This window comes from Megascapheus bottae, chromosome 16 (genome assembly GCF_031878675.1).
Source record: "Megascapheus bottae isolate mThoBot1 chromosome 16, mThoBot2.hap1, whole genome shotgun sequence".
NCBI classification, from domain to species: Eukaryota; Metazoa; Chordata; class Mammalia; order Rodentia; family Geomyidae; genus Megascapheus; species Megascapheus bottae.
Genome location: NC_143524.1, coordinates 44815726 through 44842245, shown reverse-complemented (window position 1 = coordinate 44842245; position 26520 = coordinate 44815726). Strand labels below are relative to the sequence as shown.

Here is a 26520-nt window from a genome sequence, read left to right as displayed (position 1 = left end):
TGCCAGGTACCTCCCACCGTCTCACCCATCACCTGCCCAGTCTGGATGCTTGATACTTACCATCTGAACAAATGATTTCTACAAATAGAAAAGCAAACTTTTTTTGTTTTTACTGTTTAGATCCTCAAACCTATCAGCCCTTCTCTAAAATGGGCAAGTTAAAATAGCAAGAGGTAATATCTGTGTATAAAGGGATGCCTATCAAGTTCTTCGTCGAATTCCTGGCCCACAGTTTCTGAAGGTCTGTTTCCTTGTGACTGTTGTATACTATCTATAGAAAGCATCACTTTAGTTTTCATCTCCTTATGTGTTTTACCCTCTAGGTACTGAGAATAGAAGAAGGGGGAGCAGGAAACCACACAGAGCACAGGATTAGCACACCTGTGTCAGCAACATGACAACTCCTCTCATAACCATGCTGACTCTAGGTAATTTCTGGTAGAGTTGGATTCATCATTAAAGTTCTATTTGTGCCCTGCCTGAGGCTTTCCTCTAACCACTAATTGAAGCTGTTGTGAAAGGGGAAGAACACAAGTAATGCCCTGGTCCTCGGCCAGGTGTCAGTGATCTATAGTACAGAGAAAAGAGTTACAGCAAGATTTTTGTTTCAGCGTTTAGTCCAACAAAGATTGAACAGATTTACAGAAAATATTTTATGGGGTTAGGAGACAAAGTATGGAAGTGGGGAGAGGATGGGATGGGAGTGGTGAGCACATCCAGTAGAATATATGGACAAGAATATTCCCACACACTCATAGAATGGAGGACCAGGAAAGAGATGGGTGGGGTCCAGTGGATACTTATACAATTGTTTCCAATTTAATTCTTTTATACTAATTAAAGGCTGTGCTTTAAAAATGTACTGCTGGGCACCAGAGGCTCAAGCATGTTATGTTAGCTACTTAGGAGACTGAGGAACATGGTTCAATGCCAGCCTGGGCAGGAAGGTCCGTGAGGCTATTATTTCCAATAAACTATTAAAAAAAGAAAGCCAGAAGTAGAATTACTGTTCAAGTGGTAGAGAAGCCCAGGTACACACACAAAAAAAGTTCAAGCCCCAGGACCAGCACACACAAAAAAGTCTTCAGAAGGCAACAACTTTATATCTGTTCTTTTGCCCCCAGCTTCCAGGTGACTCTTTTTGGTTAAAAACCAGAAATGTATAAGCTTCACAAGATGGAAGAAGAGTCTTTTGATCTAGGTGAGGTGAGGAGCTAGACGAACTTACACAGTAAGTGAGAGTCTATACTTCTTGGTCTTGTCCTCTGACCATTCCACGTCTGACTAGCAGAGATTGCAGTTCATTTCCTCTGGAAGAAGCCAGTGATAGACACTTGTCTGCTAGCTTTGCCCAGGGCAGCCCCTTTCTTGGGGCCCTTCCGTTCCTCTTTGGGCTCTTTTTTCACAGTCATGGCAGGAGGCCTGTGCACAGATGTTTTCATCTTAATTTCCTCTTCACTATCGGTGCAAGATTCACTCTCATAGACTTTTTCAGTCACTAGAACAAGGAAACAATGAGACATGGGTGGGTTGAGTCATTTATCAAGAGAATGAGATGTTTTCCTGGTATAGTACTTAAATGTTCTCCTGGGAAATCGTATCTACTCTCAGCTAGAAAAAAAAAAGGAGGGGGGGGGGACTTGGAGCTCTATAGCACTCTACCACTTTTGAGCCACAGTGCCACTTCTGGTTTTCTGGTGTTTAATTGGATAAGACTTTCACGGGCTTTCATGCTGGGGCTGGCTTTGAACCATGATCCTCAGATCTCAGTTTCCTAAGTAACTAGGACTCTCACACCTTTTAAGTGGAGCTGAGAATTAACACCCAACCCTCCTTTTTATTTACTATGTCTGCAGCCTTTATCATTTAATTGCCCAAATCCTTTTTGAGTTTATGTTGGTAGCTTTCTGAGCTCTATATTTGAATTGTATATCTCAAACACATATTCATACACCTATACCATGCTCTGACTAGTATCTGGAGTCTGACCTTCCCGACTATAGTCTCTGCCTGTTCTCACTGAATTTTCCTGGTGTGCCTCTACTGTGCCCATCCTAAGTACAGTGCTGAACATTAGCTACTCAACTGTTGCTTTTAATTGAATGACAACTAATTAAACCAAGATTCAGCAATCTATATCATGAAGGTAACAGTCCCAAGCAAAACCTATTAAAGGACACAGTTGTTTTAAAAAAAGGACAATGAATGCTAGGATAAGAAAAAAAAGTTGTGTGCACGTGCACGCACACACATACTCTCTCTCTCTCTGATAATGAAGCTTGAACTCAGGGCTTGGGCACTGTCCCTGGGCTTTCTGGTTCAAGGCTAGTACTCTACCTGTAACACTGAGCAATGAGAAATAATATAAGCAAACCCTACAGGGTAACAGAAACAGTAGTTTCCAACCATGCTATCCCACAACTGAGAGGGCTCTTTAATACTACATGTGCCAATCACAAATCACAGCACAAGATGCTTTCATTCATTTTCATCCCTTCTGATTGCAGCAAATGATGGAGAAACACTGAAAGAAAACAGCTAAAAAGAGAACCTAGCTGGGTATTAGTGGCTCATACCTATAATCCTAGCTACTAAGGTAGCCAAGATCTGAGGACTGCAAGCTGCCTAGGCTTGGCAAGAAAGTCCATCAGACCCTTATCTTTAGTTACCCAAAAAGCCAGAAGTGGAGCTGTAAACCAAGTAGTAGAGTTCTAACTTCGAGAACAAATGCTCAGGGATTACATCTCAATCAATAAAAAGTTGGGTACAGTGGCAAGCTCCTGTCACCTCAGCTATGCAGGAAATGTTAACAGGATCACAGTCCAGATGAGTCTGAGCATGTATTTGAAAACTAATTGCAGCAAAAGGATTGGGCAAGTGGCATGTGGTTTAGGTTGTAGAGAACCTTGCTAGCAAGCACCAGTCCTGAGTTCTTTACAATGAAAATGTATAGTCTATGTTTTCCACAAACACAGGTATCAGAATTATATAAATGTCTTAATGCTTGCTCTAGCATTTACATACTTTCAAACTTTACCATGCATCGAATCACCTTGGAAGACTTGTTAAAACAGTGCTGGGTTCTAGTTCCAAATTGAGACTTGGCAGGTCCCGGGTGGGATCTGAGAACTTGTTTTCTAACATGCTCTGAGGACATGGATGCTGCTGGTTGGGCGATGACACTCTGTGAATCAATGTTCTTTCTTCTACCCGCCCATTAAAACAGGAAAGACAACCTTTTCAGGACATATGGATATACCAAATAGTCCTGACAAGAACTCTTCAATGTTATTTTCATTATCACTTTATCTTTTTTTTTGGGGGGGGAGAGACTGAGGTCTGAGCTCACGACTTCATACTTGCTAAGCAGATGCTCTACCACTTGAGCCACATCCCTAACAACTTCCATTGTAGTAATTTTTAATGCACGATTTTGTGTTCTTTCTGTCCAATGTAGCCTAAATTATGGTCTTTTTAATTAGGCATGCATCACCATACCATGCCTAGTCTATTGATTGAGATGGGGTCTTACTAGCTTTTTGCGTGGACTATCCTTGAAACAGGATCCTACCAATCTTTCCTTGCTGAGTAGTAGGCTGGGATTACAGGTATGAGCTACTTCACCCTGCCTATTTCCCCCTTAATGGATATTGCTGGAGAGGTCAACTGGCCACGATAGCCCTTCACCAACTAGGGCTGTAAGTATCTTCTCCCTAAGAGTTCCCAGTTTTTATTTCTTCAAAGAAAAAACGAATTCACTTAAATCTTTAGAAATATCTAGAATTCACTTTGACGATCTTGCACACTTAAGGGAGCAGAATCGCTAAGTTCTAATGCATAGTAAGTGATTCAGAAGGCCTCCCTATTCAAACTGTGCTCCCTAGACCAGAGGCATTAAAGTCTCCTATGAGTGCATTAGAAACATAGATTCTCAGGCTGGGCTGAACTTGCCTAGCACTGGGTTCAATCTCTAGTACCAAAAGAGAAGATAAAAAGAAATGTAGAATCTCAGGTCCTACCTTTGGCCTACTAAATCAAAAGTTTTAACTTCAGCTAAAGCCAAGTCAGCAAACTAAGAAATCACTTTTGAGAAGATTCTTGGTGAATGCCCATAAAATACTACTAGTTCAACGAGCATGATCCCAGAATACCTCCCTCATCTCATGTGATCTTCAAAAGTATTATGTGCCTTGATAAATGGGACAAATCTGAGTGTTATTTATTCAATATTTCAAGTTAGGAAAGTCTCAAGAGTTACTTAATACAATGGCTTACTACTTGGTGATGGTATATGCCTTTGATTTTTCTTTTTTCTTTTTTTTGCCAGTCCTGGGCTTGAGCTCAGGGCCTGAGCACTGTCCTTGGACTTTCTCAAGGCTAGAGCTCTACCACTTGAGCCTCAGCACCACTTCCGGCTTTTTTCTATATGTGGTACCGAGGAATTGAACTCGGGTCTTCATGCATGCTAGGCAAGCACTTTAACCACTAGGCCAAACTCCCGGCCCTGCCTTTGATTTTTCATATGCTGTATTCCAAGTTCCAATAGCAATATGTCTATAATACTATACTTGAGCAGCAAGTAGCTCATTATTTTGCTTTTTTTTTTTTGGAAGGGGTGCTGTACTGGGGCTTGAACTCAGGGCCTATTCCTACTGCTCTCTAGAATGGCCTTTTCACTCAACGGTTGTACTTTATCACTTTAACCACACTTCTGCTTCCGGCGTTTCATTGGCGAATAAGAGCCTGCTTGGGCAGGCTTCAAACCTGGATCCTCAGACCTGTTAAGATCTGTAAAGAGCAGTTAAGATTATAGGTATGAATCACTGCCACTCAGCTTTCATTTCTAAATGAAGTTCTTCACTGTGGACTGTGATACATTGCTTGGGGGTTGGAGGGGGAATGGAGTTGGAAAACAGGCAAGGCAGGACCAACAAAATATCTTAAGCTGCACACAAGGTTTACCTTGAAAGTAAAAGGAATGTTTCTATATTCAAAGCTGGAGCAACCTCAGATTACACAACCAAAGAGATTTCAACTCAAAAACACAGGACTTTTATTGTAACTGAACAACATGCCACTGTCCATTACAAAAACCTGGTATTGTGCATAATAACATCCAATTCCTTTTTCCTTCAACTGCTATGTTTTTAGACATTCACTTCTTGTCTAGAAGTTCACTGAACTTCTCTCAAGTCCCTGCTGTAAATTCCCAGAGAAGGCAAGGTTAGCTTTTTAAGCCCACAGAACCAAGGTGATCCAGCACAGGACAAGGTCAGCAAGACCCCTGTGCTGGTACATCTGGGGCAGTGTAAAGCAGAGAAAAGCACAACTCCTTGCTTGGTGACCAGAGCCAAGATTCATTAGGTTGAGCTTGGACTAAAAACCTCACAGAAAACTGTTATATGAGCAGTCCATCATTGCATCCAAGACTTTTAGCAGTCCTACTGGAGGCTGGAATGCAAGAAGGTCCACATCCCACTCCTAGCTAAACAGGAGTGCTGTGTGTTAAACAAAGCAGTAATTAACCACAAATACCTAGTGAACTGACATAAAATGTTACTTTCTTTTCTGAGGGTAGGAACAGGGGGGGTATACCAACAATACTTGTCTTCTTCCAAGAGAAAGGAGAAAAATAATAACTTCAAAAGCAAATGCATGCATTGCTACCCATGGCCTAACCATTGTCTTGAGATTGGACGATATTAGAATACTGAAAGCAAACAACAAAACAAACCCCCTCAATGTTCAGAATTCACAAGCTCAGAGACATTTGGCATAGCAAGACCGATTTCCACCTTAAGGAAATGCATTTCCCTAATTATGTGCTATGATCAAAATGTCAGAGGACTGGAAGGTGGGGACAGTAGGGCAGGACACACAGCTGCAGATCTTCTCCAGCTTCAACAGCCTTGTTGTCTAGGAATTATTCTGCTGACTCTGCAGAGCTAATCTTTTTTAATATAGAAATCTGAACTAAAAAAGGAACATTATGAAGGGGATGGGGCATCTTTCTCTACAAGATCTGAGCTAGGGCAAGTGCAACAAAGAGAAACAGAATAGATGTTCCAATGGGGTAAGAGATTGGTACAGCCAACTGCACAAGGGCATATAATGTTGGGAGGTGGGCTCCAAATCACTGGACCTCAAGTGCTAAATGTAGAAGTCTCACAAGTGTGGTGTAATAGTGAGAAGGGTAGAAGCAGCTAGTGACTCAAAGCCTGAATTCTAATTCCTCTCCTGGCCTTTGTAACAAGCACATGCTTTTACCTAACATGGCTCACAAAGAGAAAGCACCAGGGAAACAATGTGGATGAGTCATCCTCCTAGAACAAATAGGATTAAAGACCAAAGAAGATTTTCTTTTCTCTCTTTTTTTTTGGAGGGTGGGGGGAGGTGAGGGTGCTATTACTGGAGCTTGAATTCCAGGCTTACGATTTTCATTCAAGGTGTGCTCTACCACTTGAACCACACCTCTACTTCTAGCTTTTTGCTGGATAATGGGAGATAAAAGAGTCTCATAGCCAGGTTCCAGTGACTCATGCCTGTAATCCTAGTTACTCAGAAACTGATATCCTGGGAGCATGGTTCTGAGCCAGCCAGGGCAGAAAAGTCACGTGAGATTCTTATCTCCAATTAACTACTCAAAAACTGGAAGTGGAGCTATGGCTCAAAGTGGCAGTGTTAGCCTTGAGCAAAAGGGCACAGGATCTGGGCCCAGACCCTATGGTCAAGGCTTATGACCAATAAAAAAGTCTCACAGACTGTTTGCCTGTAGAATCCTTACATCTCAGTCTCCAGAGTAACTAGGATCATAGGTGCGAGCCAGTGGCGCTTGGCAAGAAGACTCTTGGTTCTTTCAAGTGAGAAGTTGCTTCCCTACTGCTAAAATTTATAAAAACAATCGCCCTAGGGGCCAGGAGTTTGGCCTAGTGGTAGAGTGCTTGCCTTAGCATGTACAAAGACTGGGGTTCGATTCCTCGGTACCACATACATAGAAAAAAGCTGGAAGTGGTGCTGAGGCTCAAGTGGTAGAGCTCTAGCCTTGAGAAAGTCCAAGGACAGCACCCAGGCCCAGAGTTCCAGTCCCACAACCGGCAAAAAAAAAAAGCCCTAAAAAAGTTCCCAAATGAGCTGGGTGCAGTGGCTCAAGCCTGTAATTCTAGTTACTCAGGAGGGTGAGATCTGAGGATCAAGATTTAAAGCCAGCCAAGGCACTAAAAAGTCCATGAGACTTATCTCCAATTAATTACCAGAAAACCAGACTATGACTCAATGGGTAGGGCAGTAGCCTTGAGCTGAAGAGCTCTAGGACAGTGCCCAGGCCCAGAGTTCAAGTCCCACAACCAACCAAAAAATAAAAAGTTCCCAAATGTTTAGGCAAATACCCTAACTTCAGATTATCTTACCTGACTTTTCATAACAACCCTACCAATAGGCAAAATAGGTTATTTTACCTCCACTCTAAAGACCAAGAAACCCCACCAGAGCTAACATGAATTTTAACCAAGATGTCAAGGCTTACTTTTATGGTATATGTTTCAACAAGAGCCCAGATGCTCTGACTTCACCTGAAATTTTCTATACTCTGCCATTCCACAGACAGTATCGGCACACAGAGCTGTGTCATACATGTATATGATTCCCATCAGAGATTTTGTTTCTTCTCTATGGTAATAACTCTTACCTCTGGATTCAGAGCCAACATTTTGTCTTACCTATGCAGTTGTCTTCATCCAAAAAGGTTTTAGATTTCAGTACACGTTTTCGTTTTCTTTTGCTTTCTCCACTTGAGCTCTAAAAGATAAGAGGACATCGTATTAGAACGACCAAAGCTACTAAAAAAAACAAAAACCCAAAAAACAAAAAAAACGAAACTGTTCAAAGCTGTAAGTGTGTGAGCAAAATACCTAAGGGACGGTGCCCCAAGCTCTGAATTCATGCCTCAGTATCAGCACCAAAAAAAAAAAAAAAAAGATGATGAGGACCTTGGTGGAGGAGAGGCAAGGACAGCAGGCAGCATTGCACTGTGTAAGAACTTCGAAGACCAGCACTGTCCTCCATTAAAGGAGTGATTCCTAAGTCAGATTAAGGGCAACTCAGCCCATCCTCTGCTATTGATATGTCATATGTTGGTATGTCAGCTTTCGAATTTAAACATTATATTCAATCTATAACAGGAATTAACATCAATCTCCCTTTTATCGCCACTGGTCCTTCAGCCCATCTTCTCTTCAGCTAATTGATCAGTACAAGATTTAGATAAGTCTTAACACAATAAATTAGAGAAAGCCAACAGGCACAAGTTAAAAACTTATTAGCATCTATTTTTTCAATATTTCATTATCAACACTGATAACAAAACACAGCAGAAGAGCACTGAAAACCCAATGTCCCCATTTGACTTTTTCTCCTCCAGCCTTTTCCTGAATAGCAACAAACATAAGTTCTTGTTTTTTTTTTTTTATTTTTGGGGGGAGGAGGGGATGGTCCTGAGCACTGTCCCTGAGATTTTTTTTTTTTCCCAAGACTAGCACTCTACCACTTTGAGCCACTTATGGTTTTCAATTGGAGATGAGAATCTCATGGCTTTTCTTTCCTGGGATTGCTTCAAACTATGATACTCAGATCTCAGCCTTCTGAGTAGCTAAGATTACAGGCATGAACCACCAGCACCTGGCTAGACATAAGTTCTTTCATTGTTCCCTTCTATTTTTTTTTTCATAATCCCAACAGCAGTTGTGTGGTACAACAGCCCTGATAGTGAAGGTTATGAAAAACAAAGCAGCTCCCCAAACCCACTTCCATAACCTTCCTGAGCCTACGTCCTATAGAACCATCTCCTTTCAGGTGAAAAGAGATGGAATGCCCACTCAGGTCTACTTCCCATGAGAGCTATCTATTGGCTTTTGTGAAATCTACAGCAAGTTCTGATCAGTATCAGAATTCTACAGATCCTTGGGCAGTAAACTCTGGGCCAAATGGATCCCAGTGAATTCTTACCTTAACCGGAGGGTCAGGCTCAGTCTTTGGCACTGGATCAGGAGGTGGAGATATAGGAGGAGGTGGGGGTGGCGACTCAGCTTCATAAGCCTGGGGAGAATCTGGGAAGACTAAAAAGAAAAAAAAAAAAAGAAGTTTAGATAAGAGAACTGCAAGATCTAGCTGTTACAATGTCTCTCTGCCAGTATTACTAAACTTCTATGTCTAGCAAGGGGCATTTTATAAGCAACAATTCATGATCTATGACAACCAAGGCTACTGCAGTTATCTATCAAATACACATCAATTTTATATAACCGAAACCAGAGAATCCAGAATTATCAGAGCTTAGAAGAATCTCAGAGACGATCTGAGCCTAATGTTTTACTTTATAGGTTAAGTCAGGACACAATATTGATCTACAGTTATCTACTGATTCCCTAATTCTGTGTTACATGTGTCATTTTATTGTCTAAGAAACATATTACATTCTAAGATACATAAAATTCTCACATTACAGTTGAGTAATTAGACATTTGGAAAGATTTCTTTACTTGACAAAATCATAAACCTGTAATGGAGACAGGAGGGCTTTCTTTTAAAAGTCAAGTCCATCTGATCCAGTAGATTTCCCAATCTAGGTATCTACCACTGCCTCACCGTTCATGACCAGATATTTCCTCTTAAGTTCAAGAGACAATCCTTATCCAGATATACAGCACAAAAGGCTTCGTGACTGTAACCTAAGGACTACTTGTAATTGTTTGAGATGTTTGGAGGATAGGTCACTTTTGAAGTGATGTAACAACCAAGACATACCAACCAGTTTGTATGAGAACAATTTCTGCCTCATTGACCAAGCTTGTTCTGCTGAGAGTAGCAGGAAATAATGCTATACATATGGTATCACCAGAGAGGGATACAAGAGGAATCCCATTGTTTCTTAGCAGTTACAGAAATAGTCTAGTAAAGGCCCATCAGAAGAAAAGTGAAGAATCCTTAACTGACCTCTTGCTTAATCACCAAAAAGAGACTGCTGGTCAGAGGGCAGGACTGGCTACTTAGCCTCACCTGCTCCCTGAATCTCCTGGCTGCATTCAAATTCTAAGCACAAGTTTTGGGTCTGAATTTCTCCCAACTGATTAGGTCAGTATTAAAAATTATGACAGGGAGGGTTCAAGACCAAATGACCTAAAGAGGTGAAGCAGAACAAGAGCCAGAAACAAAACAATACAAGCCACCAAACTTTATAAGCTCTGGGAAACAGCCAGAAATGTAAAAGAAATCCCGCTCTGAGAGGCTAGTATAGGGTGGGAGCTTAAGTGAGAGAAGTGTCACATCCCCAAACTAGCTGACTATTCTTATGTAGAAAGAGATGTTCAGAAAGTTGGGCTGCAAGAGCAGACGTGTTAAGAGTGGTTGGAGGAGTTTGGGCAGCAAGAAAGCCAAAGAAAAGGAGTTGTGAATATTCACAGTAATAAATTTAGGTGTTCTCATTCTATTTCCAGTTCTGCAATCACTTGACTTACCCAAGGAAAACACTTAATCCCAGTGGCACCATTCAGCCCCTCACTGCACTGCATGCTGCTGTTGCTTACCCACATTTCCCCCAGGCTCTGGCTCCAAAGAGGAGAGCTGCCATGATTCCCTTGATACTCAACACAGAGCAACAGTAACTATTATTCGTTTTATTTTTTTGTTGTTGTTGTTGTTGTTTTTTTGTTTTTTTTTTGTGTTTTTTTTTTTGGCCAGTCCTGGGCTTGAGCTCAGGGCCTAAGCACTGTCCTTGGATTTTCTCAAGGCTAGAGCTCTACCACTTGAGCCTCAGCACCACTTCCAGCTTCTTTCTATGTATGTGGTACCGAGGAATAGAACCCGGGTCTTCATGCATGCTAGGCAAGCACTTTAACCACTAGGCCAAACTCCCGGCCCCTTGTTGTTGTTTTAAGTCAAGGAAAATAATCACTTTCTGAAATAAATCTGGGAGGAGGAACATCCAGGTCAAAGACAACAGCATAGGCTTAACTCCTCCTTCTGCGAGTCCCCAAGGGAAATGCCAAATGTGGGAATAAGAAACTATAATCCCAGGAGTCAAGAGTCCTTAGTGAAGAAATTTCATGAAATCCCTGGACTATGGGAAGCAAACAGAACAATGACAAGGCAAAGGCTAATCAAATAATTCAGAAGGTAGAAACTGCTATCCACCAGACAGCTTGTTTTATCTGACTTTACAAATTTTGCATCTATTACTTTTTTATTACTTATTTTATGTGACTTTACAAACATTGTACCACTTTAAATCTTTTAAAAGAAAATATTTAAAGGATTGAGAAAATAACTATAGTTTTCTAGACTTTATGAACACTCTCATAGCCCCAGAAATCACTATTTTTTGTCTTATACAACTGAGGTTCAAAGAAATTAAAAATTTTCTAATTAGAAATTAGAAAAATAAAACAGCCTCACTCATATTCCTATGCTGGAATAGGAAGGATGGATTACATGCCTTCCTGCTTTATTCTATCATCAAGCCAAGCATTAGAACTAAGCACATATTTAGTGACAGAATTCTAAGGTAAGCAGGATGTAGAGGGATGGGACAAAGGGAACTAAGGAGTGAAATTGATTTGGATACACCCTATACATGTGCAGAAATGTTACACAGTGAAAATCTCTCATTCAACCCCTAATGATACCATAAAAATAAAGCCTGATTGTCTTAGTAAATGTTAAATATATCTACAGCTTGCAGATGAAAGACACTTAAGTAGTAAAACATCATCCCAGGAAAGTAACTTTTGTTGGGACGGAGTAAGAGCTATGGTCAAGCTAATTCCAGCAAAGGGACCACTTGTTTGTCAAGACTTCTCTGGCAGAGATGGGTAATTAGAATTCCTGGAAAGCAGTCAGAGCTTCTTAGGAGGCTTTCTTTTTTTTTTTTTTATTTTTTGAGATTAATCTGTTTATTCCAAGAAACTAACACATTAAAAATAAATTTATCCAAGCCAAGTCATACATTCCTTAATCTTTTTAACAAAATGAACAACTTAAACATCACACTATGGTGGAAATAACAGTAATAAATACTTCTTGAAATACCTATCCTTACTGAAAAAGTGGGATCACTTGTTCCACAAACAACTGTCAGGATTGAGAATGTTAGCAAATACTTAACACGTATCTGCAAAAACTTTTATTTCTCTCCAGCAATGTAGATTGTATAACTGATGTTCTTCCTGGGTATGGAGAACTATAAAGAAACAAGTTCAAGCAGTAGAGCCCGAATAAGAATGTGAAGGGCATTTCTCAGAGGTTCTTGACTAAATATACAACAGTAGCGTGGTTGGCAACAAGCACAGGAACTCGGTGTGGAGTACTGTCAAAGTGTAATGTCATCTATTTTTTTTTTTTTCATGTGTTTTTGGTGGTACTGGGTTTTGAACTCAGAGTCTCATGCTTGCAAGGCAAGTACACTACACTCAAGTCATACACCAAGGGGAAGCTAAAGACTGCAGTTAGAAGCCAGCCCAAGCAGCAAAGTCTGTGAGAGTCTTTATTCCCAATTAACCAGCAAAAGGCCAGGAATAGAGCTGTGGTTCAAGTAGTAGAGCATTACCTTGAGCACAGAAGCTCAGGGACAGTGCTCAGGCCACGCTCCAGTCCCAGGCCTGGCCAGTGCCCACCTGTCCGTGAGCGCATGTGTGTGCACATGCACATACATACACACATACACACACACACACACACACACACACACACACACACGCACACTCACACCAAGAAACAATGACACAGAAGAAACCTGTCTCAAGCCACACAATTAGCAGTGTCTGATTGCACAGTCCACGAAAATTTCTCCGCTCCTGCTGCTTCTCTGCTAGCTTAAGACAGCAGATTGAGCCAATAGCAAATCATCAGTATAACACAAACCTAACAGGAATAAATGAAACACAGTTTAAAATCCTATTGGTGATGAGACGAAGAAATTTGAGAATAAAATGACAGAGGCTTATAAATTTCATCAAATGCCAAAACTTTTTGCCAGAGGAAAAACTCTTGAGAGCCCCTGCTCCCATCTGTTATTGTAGGCTGCACACCTCTATCATATTACTTTGCACTGCTTTCCAAACTAAACCACCCCACTCATATTTCTAATCACCCTAGGGTGTTATTATTTCTGTGGCCTACAGATCAGAACTACAGAGAGTATTTTAGAAGAAGCCCAATTAGCCACAGTACTTCCTTGCTTTAGAGCTGACTCTTGCATACTAGAGTATATTGTCTATTTCCTGTATGTTTGGCTGATGGCTTTAAAGCTTTCTCCAGAATTTTCCCACCAAATTCTTTTCTGGATTGGAAATAGGGACAATTACTCCAATGAAGATATAGTCCTAGCTGGCGCCAGTGGCCCATGCTACTCAGTGGTCCTAGCTACTCAGGAAGCTGAGATCTGAGGACTGTAGTTCAAAGCCAGCCTGGACTGGAAAGTTCATCCTCAATTAACCACCAGAAAACCAGAAGTGGTGCTGTGGCTCAAAGTGGTAGAGCACTAACCTTAAGTGAAGAGTGTAGGGACAGTGCCCAGACTGACCCTGAGTTCAAATCCCATCCCCCAACCAACACACACACAAAGATACAGTCCTAAATTCAGTCCCTAATTATTTTCCCCATGTGCCTATATGGAGTGACTTTATTTCACTCCTCAAATAGTCAGAACTTTTCCTTGATGGCCTTTCTTTCATTCATATAGCTGGGACTCTTTCCTCCTTTCAGTTAGCTTGGTCAAAGCATTTGAAAAATAACATGAAGTGAGAATATAGCAAGTGCCCCTTTTGAGTGCTCACATGCTACATGTGTCAGACAACTCAGAAGGGCACTTCCTTCTCACAGGGCACTTATCCATGAACAGTACGAGTCAGAAAGGCACTTCTCCCATAGAGGTTCAATGGCCTGGGCCTGCTTCTCACATATTTCTTCTACATTAGCCTGTTTTCTTACTCACTTTTTTAGTCTTCCGTTTAGGGAGAACCTCTTTACTATCTTCTGTCCTTCTAACAGCATTTTCTGATAATATTTAATTTTTAGTTTTGTCCTATGACAGTGTATCAGGTTCCTTTGGGCTTTCATTATTTCCTAATTCCTCTTATTACTGGTCTCTATGTATATGCCCATGTGCCTTTGTGTGACACTGAATTTCTCTGGACTGGATTTCCCTCATTACCTAAAATGGTTTATACATGTTAGGCCGTGACTTCTTGGAGAATTGCTAACAACAACTACATGTACTACAGTAGTGTCTATCCCTTTTCTCTTTGTATTCATTAATTCACAAGATACTAATGATTATGATTCCAATCAAAAGCCTAAAGTAGATTTCAAACAGAAATAGGTGCTATATTCTTTCAATGTTAGGATTACGACTTTCACTGTAACCTTAAGAAGTAAATTTTTCACTCTTTGAGCATCCTAAGAATTGACCCCAGCCCCAAATGAATAAACAATCCCCACCTTCATCTTCACTGCTATCAGACTGAGGAAGTCTGATTCTTCTCCTCTTTTTCTTCATGCTTTCCGTTTCCTTTATTTCATCATCAGATAACTCTACTCGCTTCCCCCTTTTGACATCAAGGAATAAATAAAGCATATTATATAGAACGAACAAGTAAATATTTATACATTCCTTGCTTAATAACTCATGGTCTTATTTCCAAAGGGTGAAAAAGAAGTCCAAGGGACAAATATTCTTCTTAAGTATATGCTGCTAGCTACCCACAACCAGGTCACATGTCTCTGGCTCTCTATAGAGCACTGGAAGCTACTACCAGATTATCAAGGTTTCTTTCCCTTTCAAGGATTCAACAAATATCAAATAAGCAGATACTTCCTATATACGAAAGTCTTCAGTAAACACTGAAGATACAAGGATCAGAAAGCAAATACTGCTCTCAAGAAGCTATAGCTAGTCAGGTACTGGTGGCTCACACCTGCAATCCTACTCAGGAGACTGAGATTTGAGGACTCTGGTTCAAAGCCACACCAGGCTGAAAAGTCCATGTGACTCTTACCTCCAATTTATCACCAAAAAGAGCTCAAACTGGAGGGGCAGCTCAAGTGGTAGAGCACCACCCTTGACCCTGTCCTATACTAAAAGGAAATAATTTAAAAAAAATGAACATAATAGAAAAATATAAGAGAAAAACTCCTAGTGATGCCAAAAGTTGTTATTTTTGGAGAAAAGATTACTAAAATCAATAAGCCTACTACAAAACTGATGTACAAAAACAGAAATACGTTTTACCAATCAGAAATGAAATGGTAATATTCTATATGGCTGACTACCAGTTCTATAGATGCTTAAGGGACAGGTTGTATTACAAATGACTTTATGCCAGTTAGCCCACCAGCTCAGATAAAGTAAACAAAGTACTTTAAAAACACAACTGACTCAAAACTGATCCAAGAAGGAGAAAATTTGAACAATACTATTTAAAGGAATCAAGTTCATGACAGGACTGGGAATGGGGCTCCTGCCTACTAAGCACAAAGCCCAGAATCCAATCTCCAGTACCGCCAAAAGAAAAAGGAGCCATTCACAATAAACACCTTCCTGTTTAAAAAAAAAAAAAAATCCAGGGGTAGGGCCAGATTCACTAAGGGATTTTATACATGTATTTATTTTTTTTAAAGCCTGATTAGTAAAACTAAACAAAGATACTATCAGAAAGCTAATGACCTAAAGCCTTCATAAACACAGAAGCAAAAAATGCTTATGGTAATATTAACAAACCTAATCTAGCCATGTATTAAAAGAATAATGGCCTCCTGAATAGGGTTAATCCCAAGAAAGTGAGGATAGGTATTTTAAGATCAATGAGTATACCTGACCACATTAATACCAAATGAGTCTGAGTAAAAACAGGAAAAGCATCTGTTCAAATTCAACACGCATTCAAGATGAAACAGTCATGACAACAAAAGCCCTGAGAAAGAATTTCTCAATGTTAAAGGGCATCTACTAAAACCCTGCAATTAATTCCAATCCTATCTAGTAGAGCAATGCTGAGTCCATTCCTGGTAATAACCTCCAACCTATGGCGTGACATTTTAACTCACCTATACATCATATGTTCCTAGGAGTAAGGCCACTGGACAGAGGTTTAAGCCTCTGAAACATCCCCATTTGCTAATGTTTTCTACTCAAGTTGCCCCAACCTTGCCACAAAAGTCAGCTTTTTGTGGGCCTATCAGTGCGGACAGTGTCTTTTAGAATTTCTTTCAACAGACTAATTCTACCAACTATGAGGTAGTGTCTCAAATTCCTGGATCCATTTTTAACAGCTTGTATGCTTTTTATTTTCTTTTCTAATTACATTTTACCACTTGAAAAATAAACTCATTGATATAAAAAGAAAACAAAGACCTTTTTCTCTTAAATTTGACTGGAAACAGTAACCTCTCATTTGGCAACTTGGACTGTAATGCACACAGGCCCACGCACAACACTTAGGCTCTTATGCAATATCCACACATTTAAAATGAAGTGGGGGGGGGGGGTTAAGATAATCAATTCAGATCAGTGGGGACAAAAATATGACTTGAGGCCCTAAATCACCAAAGCTGGCTGATGGTGCAGACCTACTTCACTAGAAAAACTACCAAGTTTCTCTCTTCATTTTGCTTGTACAGTTGTATCCCTAAGGCATTAAGTAGGATTTAGCACTCAGCTGAAAACTGCCTGCTGTCAATAAGCCCAAGCAGACCTCTCCCCCAGCAGACACTCTTCCCCAGCAAGGGACAACATTTTCCTACCATTTTTTTTCCCTCTGTTGCATCTTAACAGGTTCTGCTTTTTTGTTGGGTTTCTTCAGGCCTGTGGGAGCTGCCAACTTGGCTTCAGGGACAGATACTGGAGGTGGCTGCACTGCTTTTTCTTCTTTCACAGCTTGTTCTGAATCTGAAGTGACTTTAAGTTTATCTGCAAAAGAAAGTATAGAAGAATAATATATAGCCTCATGAGGCAATATTAATCCCTCATTCTCAATAATGTATTCACTATGTGCCAGGGAATATGTTAGGAGCAAGGGCTAAAAGGGTGAAAACCAGTCCTTGCCCGAAAGAGTTCTGTTCAGAAAACACTTCTCCTTTCCAATAACTACTTGAGCTGCCTCCTGCTAATTTCTTATATTACAGTCCCATGTCAAATGATAATAAAAACAAAATATAGAAGAAGAAAAAAAATCAGTCTTGTAAGGTAACATCTTTCTCCCTTTTTCAGTGAGGAAAATGAAGAATCACAGCTAGTAAGAGTACACAGTTTAAAAAATGGCAACAGAAGACAAGGCACACTAGCTCATACCTATATCCCAGCTACTCAGGGGCAGAAATCAGAAGGATATTATAGCAAGACCCAGTTTCAACCAAGAGCTGGCTAGGAGGGATGCTGATCCAGGGTTAGCCCTTGCAAAAATATAAGACACTACCTGAAAATAACATCTGCTGTACCTGAACGGGTTCTACTTTTTTACTGGGTAAAAAAGAGCTAGAGGTGTGGCTCAAAAGATAGGGTGTCTGCATAACAAGCATGAGGAGTTTAAATCCCAGTTCCACCAAAACAAAACGAAACAACCAATAGGATTTATACCAAGAGCCATTCTATTATAAACTACCTATACTGTCTGGATATTTATTATCTAGTACCTTTATGATAAAACACACTATTTTGATCCAAATCCTGCTTCCCTTTGAGCTAGACTAAAAAAGCTTTTTTCTCTATAAATTATTTAATTTATAATTAATAATATTTACAAGACTATCACAAAGATTAAAAGATATGCAGTTAGTTGGATAGCTTTGGTTCAGGACTGTGATCCTAACTAAAGAGAAGGCTGAGATGAGAGGGTGACAGTTCTAGGCCATCCTGGATGAAAGTCTCTAAGAACTCTATCACAGTAGAGGGGAGCTGCAGGGGATGGTGCACCTCTGTCATACAAGCAATGCCAGGAAGCCTAAGGTTGCTATGGACAATAGGTGGCTTGCAATCCCGGTACAAGCCTAGGCAAGAAGGGAAATCAGAAGCAAGGCCCTATCCCAAAATTAACTAGCAAAAAAGCAGAGATAAAGGCATGGCTCAGCAGTGTAAGGTCCTAAGTTCAAACACCATTATTGGCAAAATTAATATGTATCTAAAAGGAGATGTGACATTAAATGCCTTACCCAAAGTTACTCTGACAGAGAAAGAGCTAAGAAATGAACCTAAGTCAGTTCTGACACTTTTCCTTACACACACACACACACACACACGCACACACACAGTCAGTGTGGGATTAACAAATGTAAGTAAGATGGGCCTATCTGAGAACTTCCAAAAAGTATATAACCTATGAAATCATATTATCTGTGAAAGCACATAATTTGTTGTACTTAGTATAAGCAATGTCATACAATAATATTAAAATTGTGAAGAGCAGAACTATGTACAGGTAAGAATAATAATGTAGAGATATTTACATTTTTAAAGATTTAAATGGAAAATGCTGATTTTGGAACCCCACTAGCTTAGTAGTGACAGCCTTCTTGTATTTTCTTTTATTTTTTTCTTTGCCAGCCCTGGGGGTTGAACTCAGGGCCTGGGCACTATCCTTTGACTTTCTCAAGGCTAGCGCTCTATCACTGGAGCCACAATACCACTTCTAGCTTTTTCAGTGTATGTGGTATGAAGGAATTGAACCTAGGGCTTCGTGCATGATATGGTAGGCAGCAGTCTCCACTCAGCCATGCTTGCATTTTCAAATCTACTGTTCTCAAGTATCAGTGCTTCTCAAACTTTCCCACAAAAATGATCCACACTGATTAGGAGATAAAACATATGGCTAATTATAGAATTTTATTTCTTTTTATGGCTGTATAATATTCTACTGTCTGTATATAGTCCACGTTTTGTTTATCCATTCCACAGATGATGAACATTTGGGTTGTTTACACTTTTGGCCATTATAAAAAAATGTTGCTATATCTGGCATGGAGGCTCATGCCTATAATACTAGCTACTCAGAAGGCTGAGATCTGAAGATCACAGTTCAAAGTTTGTGAGACTTTCATCTCTACTAAACTACCAAGAAAGCTAGAAGTGAAGCTGAGGCACAAGTGGTAGAACACTAGCCTCGAGCAAAAAAGTTCAGGGACAATGCCTTGGCCCCAAGTGTAAGCCCTAGGACCCGGAATAAACAAATAATAATAACTGACTGACTAACTAAATGTACACTAACATAGAGTACTTTTTTATAGTTACCAAATATTCACATATCACATACACATTAGTGCAAAACCTCATTGTTTCTTAGGGTTACAAACACACAAACATGTGGCCCTTACCAAAACTGCCAAGAAGCCACAGTCTGACTGAATATGGTGGCAGTACCGGCAACAGGACTGGCCACCAGAGGTCAGTGACACTGGCATGATGTTCCACCACAGAAGCAGGGGGCCTTCCTGTGAAGGGCTTCCCAATAACCTCCCAGCACAGATGAATGCTCTTCCCTGAAAGCTTCCACAGCAAATCAAATACCATCATCCCGACCTTCTCTTGAGCATCGATTTGGCTACCATGGAAAGGCAGAATTCAGAGAAGTTTTGCTTGCACAGGCATGTAACAAAATGCCACAACATCTTTGTAAAAACCTATGCTCTAGGGGCCCGGGAGTTTGGCCTAGCGGTTAAAGTGCTTGCCTAGCATGCACAAGGACCCGGGTTCGATTCCTCGGTATCCCACATACACACCCAAGCCGGAAGTGCCAGAGACGAGACTGCAACAAGCGACAGAGAGCGAAAGCAAGCAAGCGGAGCCCAACCGAGTGGTGGCCGGAGCGAGCAGGGCCAGGAGCGAGCGGGGCCAGGTGCGTGAGCGAGCGGGGCCGGAGCGAGCGGGGCCAGAAAGAGAAGGGGGCCAAAAAAAAAAAAAAAAAAAAAAAAAAAAACCTATGCTCTAAGAAAAGTGTGCCCTACTTATCCAGCGGCTTCCAAATTCTTCCTGGTTTTCTACCACATACCCCAGGGGATGTATACTTGATAATAAGAAGTATGAAAATATCTAAGTATTGCTTCTTTTCATAAAAATAAACCTTCTTAATTACCTTTTTAAATAAAAGTTTCTGCCTTCTCAAAAATAGATAAGTTTAAATTACTACCTGGGTCTTTCCAAAGCACACAGAGATGTAACTCAGTTCTATAAGGTATATGTAGAAACAACTAAAACAGAAGACTTGTTTTGGTGGCCTTCTGGGACATAAGAATAAGCACGGTCACAGAAGGCAATGAATGCCAGCACCCACAATTATGATCGATCTATCTATCTATCTATCTATCTATCTATCTATCCATCCACACAATCAAGAAGAGCTTTAACACAGGACCAGAAACAAACCCTCAGGAAATGTAAGAGAGCTACACACACAGCTCTGCAGTAGAGCACACTTCATATGTGTGCATGTGCAGTCCTGAGTTCCCAGCAACAGCCTGTAGTGTTACTGACAAGAGAAAACAGACTGGACTAATACAGGTTGCTGAGGTATGCAACTAAGTGGTTACAGTCCTGCTTAGCATGTGTGAGAGGCCATGAATTCAGGGATCTCTAGCATGTCACTAGAGAGAGGGATGAGAGCTTCCTAGCTTCCAAGCAAAATCATGGGCCCTTGCGGTCCACAAGTGAAAGGCCACATTTAAAGATACACCACAAAAAGGAGAATTTCACAAGGTGCAAGTTTTGTCAGTGATAGAGCTTGAACTCTGGGCCTGGGCATTGTCCCTGAGCTCTTCAGCTCAAAGCACCATTCCACCACTTGAGCCACAGTGCCACTTCTGGTGGTTAATTAGAGATAAGAGTCTCACAGACTTTAGTGCCCCAAACCAAGACCTTCAGATCTGAGCCTCCTGAGTAGTTAGGATACAGCACTGGTGAAAGTTTTAACAAGGATTTGTGGAGTTTTAACATGATTTGTGGAGAAACAGTTCTTGGTCCCCATGCAGGAAAAATGGCAGCTAAATACCCATTTGTGTTAAACACTTCTTTTCTTTTTTTTTAATTGTAATTAATAGAAGGGTTACATTATATTCGCCAGATAGAAGGTGCATAACTTAACAATCATTGCTACGCCTTCTCATGTTTTTGTCCCCATTTCCCTCCCCAACCCACTTAAACACTCATTTTCAAAAGCTCCACTGAGCCCAGCTCACCCAGACAGTTCATGGGCCACTGGTAAAACTCATCTGCCCATTTAGTCATTATAGTGTAAATTTATATTAGAACATAGGAATGTATGGACAGGCACAAAGCTGGCCTTTGACTCAGGTACATATATTTCTTGAACATCTATCACACATAAGTCAAAGGAAAGTAAGAACTTGCTTACTCATTGCAGCTTTTCCAAAAAAGTTGCTCATCACAGTCCCTTTTCCTGGTCCTTTGCTGCCTGCTGTAGACACCTAAAAACATAGAAAAGAAAACACACATGATTTTTTCCCCACATCATTTAGGCTGCTCTTATAGTAGCATGGTTTTAAACAATCTTTTCAGAGATGGTAGATATAACTAATCTAGAACAGTGATCTAGACCACAAAGTATCTGGATATTAATGTTGAAAGCTTTATTTCTCAGAACTTTTACAAAATTATCCATGGATATATTTAAGCTTTTCTTTTTAAAACTACTAAGATTAACAGAATTAAATCAGAGGCAGTGTGGTACATAACAGGGGGCAAGGGACAAATGATTATACTTTTAATCATCAGAAATAGAACTAAAAATGATAAGATTCAAACAATAAGAGGATTTACACAAAGATCAAACTATGCCTACATAGTAGGAATTCAAAAATTCTTTGTTTTCCTCCATCTTTCTCTTTTCCTAATGTAGAAGCTTAATGATAATAACAATAATTTCACTTTTCTGGATATTTACAATGGCAATTTGATGCTTGAGTTGTTGTTTGTTTTGCTTTGAGACAGGGTATTAGGCTAACTTCAAACTCATTCGTAGCCTGGGCAAGCTTCGAATTTGTGATCTTTCTGCCTCAGTATTCTAAGTACTGGGAATATGGCACTGTGTATACCTATGTATACATGCAGAAAAATACTGAGTATTATCCTTATTTTGTTATTGGAGACTGGGACTCAATATCTGATCCTTTTTCTCACTGGCTGGTGCCCTACCACCTGAGCTATGCCTCTAACCTCTTTTTTCTTTTTCAGTAGTGTTACTGGGTTTGATCTCAGATCCTCACACTTGCTAGCCTACCACTTGACAGGCCTCACCCCAACCTTCTAATTTACAGCTTCCCACATAGCTGGGATGACAGGCACATTCCACTGCACCCAGTATTTTTATTAAGATGGAATCTCACAAACTTTGTTCTGGGCTAGCTTTCAACTACAGTTCTCCCAATCTCTACCCCTCAAGTAACTGGAATTAGAGGTATGAGCCATCACACCTGGCTGGGCTTTTTTTGGTTTTGGGGGGTTTGTTTTTTTTTCCTTTAATGTCAGTACTCTTCAACTTAGCTTGGGCAACTAAACAACAGCAACAAAAAAGTTAAGCAGAAAAAAGGCCAAAATACTGTTTTCAATGTATTAAGATTATTAGATATACTCAGAAGGTATATATGGCAAAGCTGAGACTGTAACATGCTGGCATATTAATATACAATTCCTTAAGCTTTACAATTGTCTGTGGTGTTTTCACATGTATTATTTCAACTAGACCCCACAACATTCTCATGCTATATACAGGGTAGGTATCACTACTACAAGAGAACTCAAGGCTTGGTAGGAAGGATTATCTAAGGGACAATGTTCAGGGAGAACTCAAAGGATTAAAAGGCCGAGAAAAATCAGAACTGAGTATCAAACCTTTCTTTTTTTTTTTTTAAACAAAAACACTATTTTTATATTCTTTTTTTTAAGGTTTTATATATATATTTTTAAGTTTTGTTGTCAGGGTAATATCAGAACCTTTTATAATTAAATGTACAGTTACTACTCATGCTTCACTAGAAACCCATTCTGTGCTATAATGATGACATATTCAAAGACTTACATTTGTTCCTTCCTTAACCTCTGTTTTGGATTCCTTATTGGGATCTTGGGTTTTGATAGCAGCTTTGGCAGCAAACATTCCCATAATTCCTTTGGGCTGCTGAGGAACCTGTTTAGAGGCAGGTGGGCTATGACCATTAGTGGTCAGCTCATTACTGACTTGTGTCTCACTGGATGGCTCAGGATCTGATTGCTCAAACTTTCCAGAAGAGGAAGACTCTGCAGGAGGTCTGGGGACTGCTGCTGCACACTGAATGGCACTAAACCTTAGGACAGAAATGATCCACAATGTCATTATCAAACCTTATTTTCAAACTCTTATTTTTTCAACCCTCTACCCTAATATAAAAGATATACATCTGCTTAACAACAGAGCTAGGATTGGAATCAGGAGTCTTCTAATTCAAAGGAGTAAGATGACACCAAACAAAAATAAAATATTTAGTAATTTTACCACTAGTGGGAAACCAAATGGTTAGATCTTGAAGACATTCCTCTTATAGAGCTAGGCATTCAATAAACATTGATGGAATCAAAACTAAAAGCTTTAAATATTAACAAGTTTCCTGGCAACTCTTCTGGCCAGAATGGATCGCGCTTTAAAACATAGAAGAAATAGGGAACAGAGCCATTGGCTTTTATAACTTATGGTCCTTTAGTCATTTGTTCCTAATTTCAGTAATACCAACTTAGAGCACCAGACAAGCAATTACGTAGAAGGCCAAGGAAAGACATTGGTGAATAGTTTGTATGGCATGTTAAAGTGAACATTCACCTCCTGTTCTCTGATCTCTGTTAACTGTGCCTGTTTCACATAGATCCTTACTGGAACATTCCACAGTGTGAATGGATAATGATTTAGCCTTCCTTCTTGGTTCCCCAGCTTCTTCTAACAAAGGAAAACATTTTACTTCCCCTGTATAGGTTTATTGGGGGAAGGAGACTTCCTTACAGTTGTTTATCTTGTATTTCAGGCACTCAGCACATAGCCAGTGGAAGGCAGAACACTGGAGAACAGAGACTAAAAGGGAGGCTCTGCCTTCTCCCTCTTCCTTATCTCCTCAACTTGAGGTACGAAATGGAGGAAGATTTAGAAACTACCTGGAGAGAAGAATTATCAGAGATCACAGGCACAACTTCAATGCTGACTGCTAGCATAACTGGCCTAAGGGGGAAAATTTTCATTTCGGACTAAAGAGCCCCCAAACTGCAAAACCTTCAAATGAGTCATGATGGTCCACAGCAAAAAAGTCTTCCATGAACCCACCTCTCTGGTGCATCAGAGCTAAGAACAGATGGAAACAATTTACTTTTACCCCTGGTCTTCCTTTCTGGCCTTGCAAGGCTACCATGTATGTAGGAAAGGGCCATGTTTTATTTCATTGTCAGCACCTAAGGTTGGCTCCACAACAACTCTTTCTCTTTGGGTCTGCATTCCACACCTTAGGGTCAGGACCCAGAACTGGCAACGAGGAGTAGACTATGTTAGGCGGGAACCAGGTCGGAAGAGAGAAGAATCTCTGCTCAATCTTGAAACTGTGATTTTCTTCCTGTCACAGCATTTCTTAAAATATACAACTCATGAGTCCGATCTCAGGTGGCCCATAATTTTCAGGACCAAAGACAAACTGCTTTACTGGAGGTAAATTCCTCACATTTCTCCCAAGGCACTGCCAGTATTTAGGTAAGATTTCACTGAAGTGATTCCTGTTATCATACTTCCACTTATCCTGTTAGTTTTAATGGGCCCATGGCAAACTGTACTTTTAACCTGAGTCACTTTTATTTTTTCTGGCTTACTTGTTACAACTAGACATGCCATGACAAGATTGTAATATAGATTACTTGTTTCAATTTAATAAATATTTTACAGAAACATACCAGGCTATTAATGTTCTCTTGAAATCTTTCCCTAAAAGGCACTGGACTTCTAAATTATATTCTCTGGCTATGTAATTATTTAATATTTAAATGGCATTATACTCCTAAGTTCTGAACTGAAAGAACTGTCTACAATCAATTCACTCAACAATTGTTTACTGAAGGCTTACTACATGCCACACACTATTTGGTGTATGCAGATAACACAATGATTCCTACTCCTGTGAGATTCGTAAGTGACTATTTCTTTCTCCTCCAGGACTATCTCTGTCTCTCTGCTGCTGTCTGCTATCCTGTTCCCCCACTGCCTTTAGCTTTTCCTCCTCCAGGACTCTCTCCCAACAATCCAACTTCAAACATATTCAACTTGAAAACTGTACATATCCTTCCTCAGTCTCAACAATTTTTTAGTCTATTCCCTGTTCATTTCAGTCACATTTTCTGTACTGCCTCTCTTCTTCATGTCCCCATTTCCTCAGCTGAAAAGATGTAGTTCCTGAGTGGAAATGCTCTTCCTAAGGCCATCACTGCATCCAACAAGCATTTCTCAGTCCCTGTCCCTGGCTCCTCAGCAGCATTTGACCTCATCCAGCAATCCCTCCTTCCTGAAACTTTTCCCTTAGCTTCTGGAACCCCACAAACTTTTCCTACTATCTGTAGCTGCTACCTCTTGGGTACATCCTTAAAAACTTGGTATCATGTGGGCCAGGAGTTTGGCCTTGTGGTCAAGTGCTTGCTTAGCATGCACAAAGCCCTGGGTTCAATTCCTCAGTACCACATACATAGAAAAAGCCAGAAGTGGTGTTGTGACTCACGTGGTAGAGCTCTAGCCTTGCGAAAGCCCAAGGACAGTGCTCAGGCTCTGAGGTCAAGCCCTAGGACTGGCATTAAAAAAAAAAAAATGGTATCATGGCTGACACCAGTCATCTGAGCAACTTAAGAGGTTGAGATCTGAGGATCCCCATTTGAAGCCAAAACAGGCAGACAGATCCATGAAGACTTTTTATCTCCAGTTAACCAGAAAAAAAGCTGGATATAGCAGCATGACCCAACTGGTAGAGGTGGACAATGTCCAGGCCTTTAGTTCAAGTCCCAGTACCAATACCCACACACACACACATGCGTGCACACACACACACGCGTGCGCACACACACACACACACCTATCATTAAATAGTGTTCACCAGAAGGGAAGACAGACAGCAAATAGTGCTGGCAGAACTGATTATACTCATGCAGAATCAGTTCCAAATGAGCCAAAGACTTCAATATTGCAGATACCATGAAAATATTAGAAGAGAGGGTAAGGGGAAACTCCAGGGCTCCTAGCACTGGTCAAAACTTTCTAAGTGAAGATCCAGAATCACAACAAATCAAAAAAGATTAGATAAATGAGATTGCATCAAACTGAAGAGTTCCTACATCATAAAGGACATTGCTAGCAAGATAAACAGAAAGTCCACAGAATGGAAGAAGATTTTTACCAGTTATGCACTGAACAAGAGCATTGTATTCAAAATATACTTAGACCTAAAACAGCTAACCCCAAAAAACAAATCCTCAAATGACAACCC

General features: G+C 40.4%; 1 protein-coding gene across 1 annotated transcript in view; it reads right to left on the bottom strand.

Moving 5' to 3' along the window:
* Positions 1-599: 599 nt before the first annotated feature.
* The window catches only part of Pold3 (DNA polymerase delta 3, accessory subunit), a 42577-nt gene continuing 16656 nt past the window's right edge, over positions 600-26520 (bottom strand). Inside the window, exons 6-12 of the mRNA XM_090348418.1 lie at positions 23067-23331; positions 21384-21456; positions 16789-16954; positions 14488-14594; positions 9001-9110; positions 7716-7794; positions 600-1498 (exon numbers count right to left, since the gene is read on the bottom strand). Of these exons, the coding sequence (XP_090204544.1) occupies positions 1302-1498; positions 7716-7794; positions 9001-9110; positions 14488-14594; positions 16789-16954; positions 21384-21456; positions 23067-23331 (997 nt within the window). The 3' untranslated portion in view covers positions 600-1301. The remainder of the gene's footprint in view (positions 1499-7715; positions 7795-9000; positions 9111-14487; positions 14595-16788; positions 16955-21383; positions 21457-23066; positions 23332-26520) is intronic.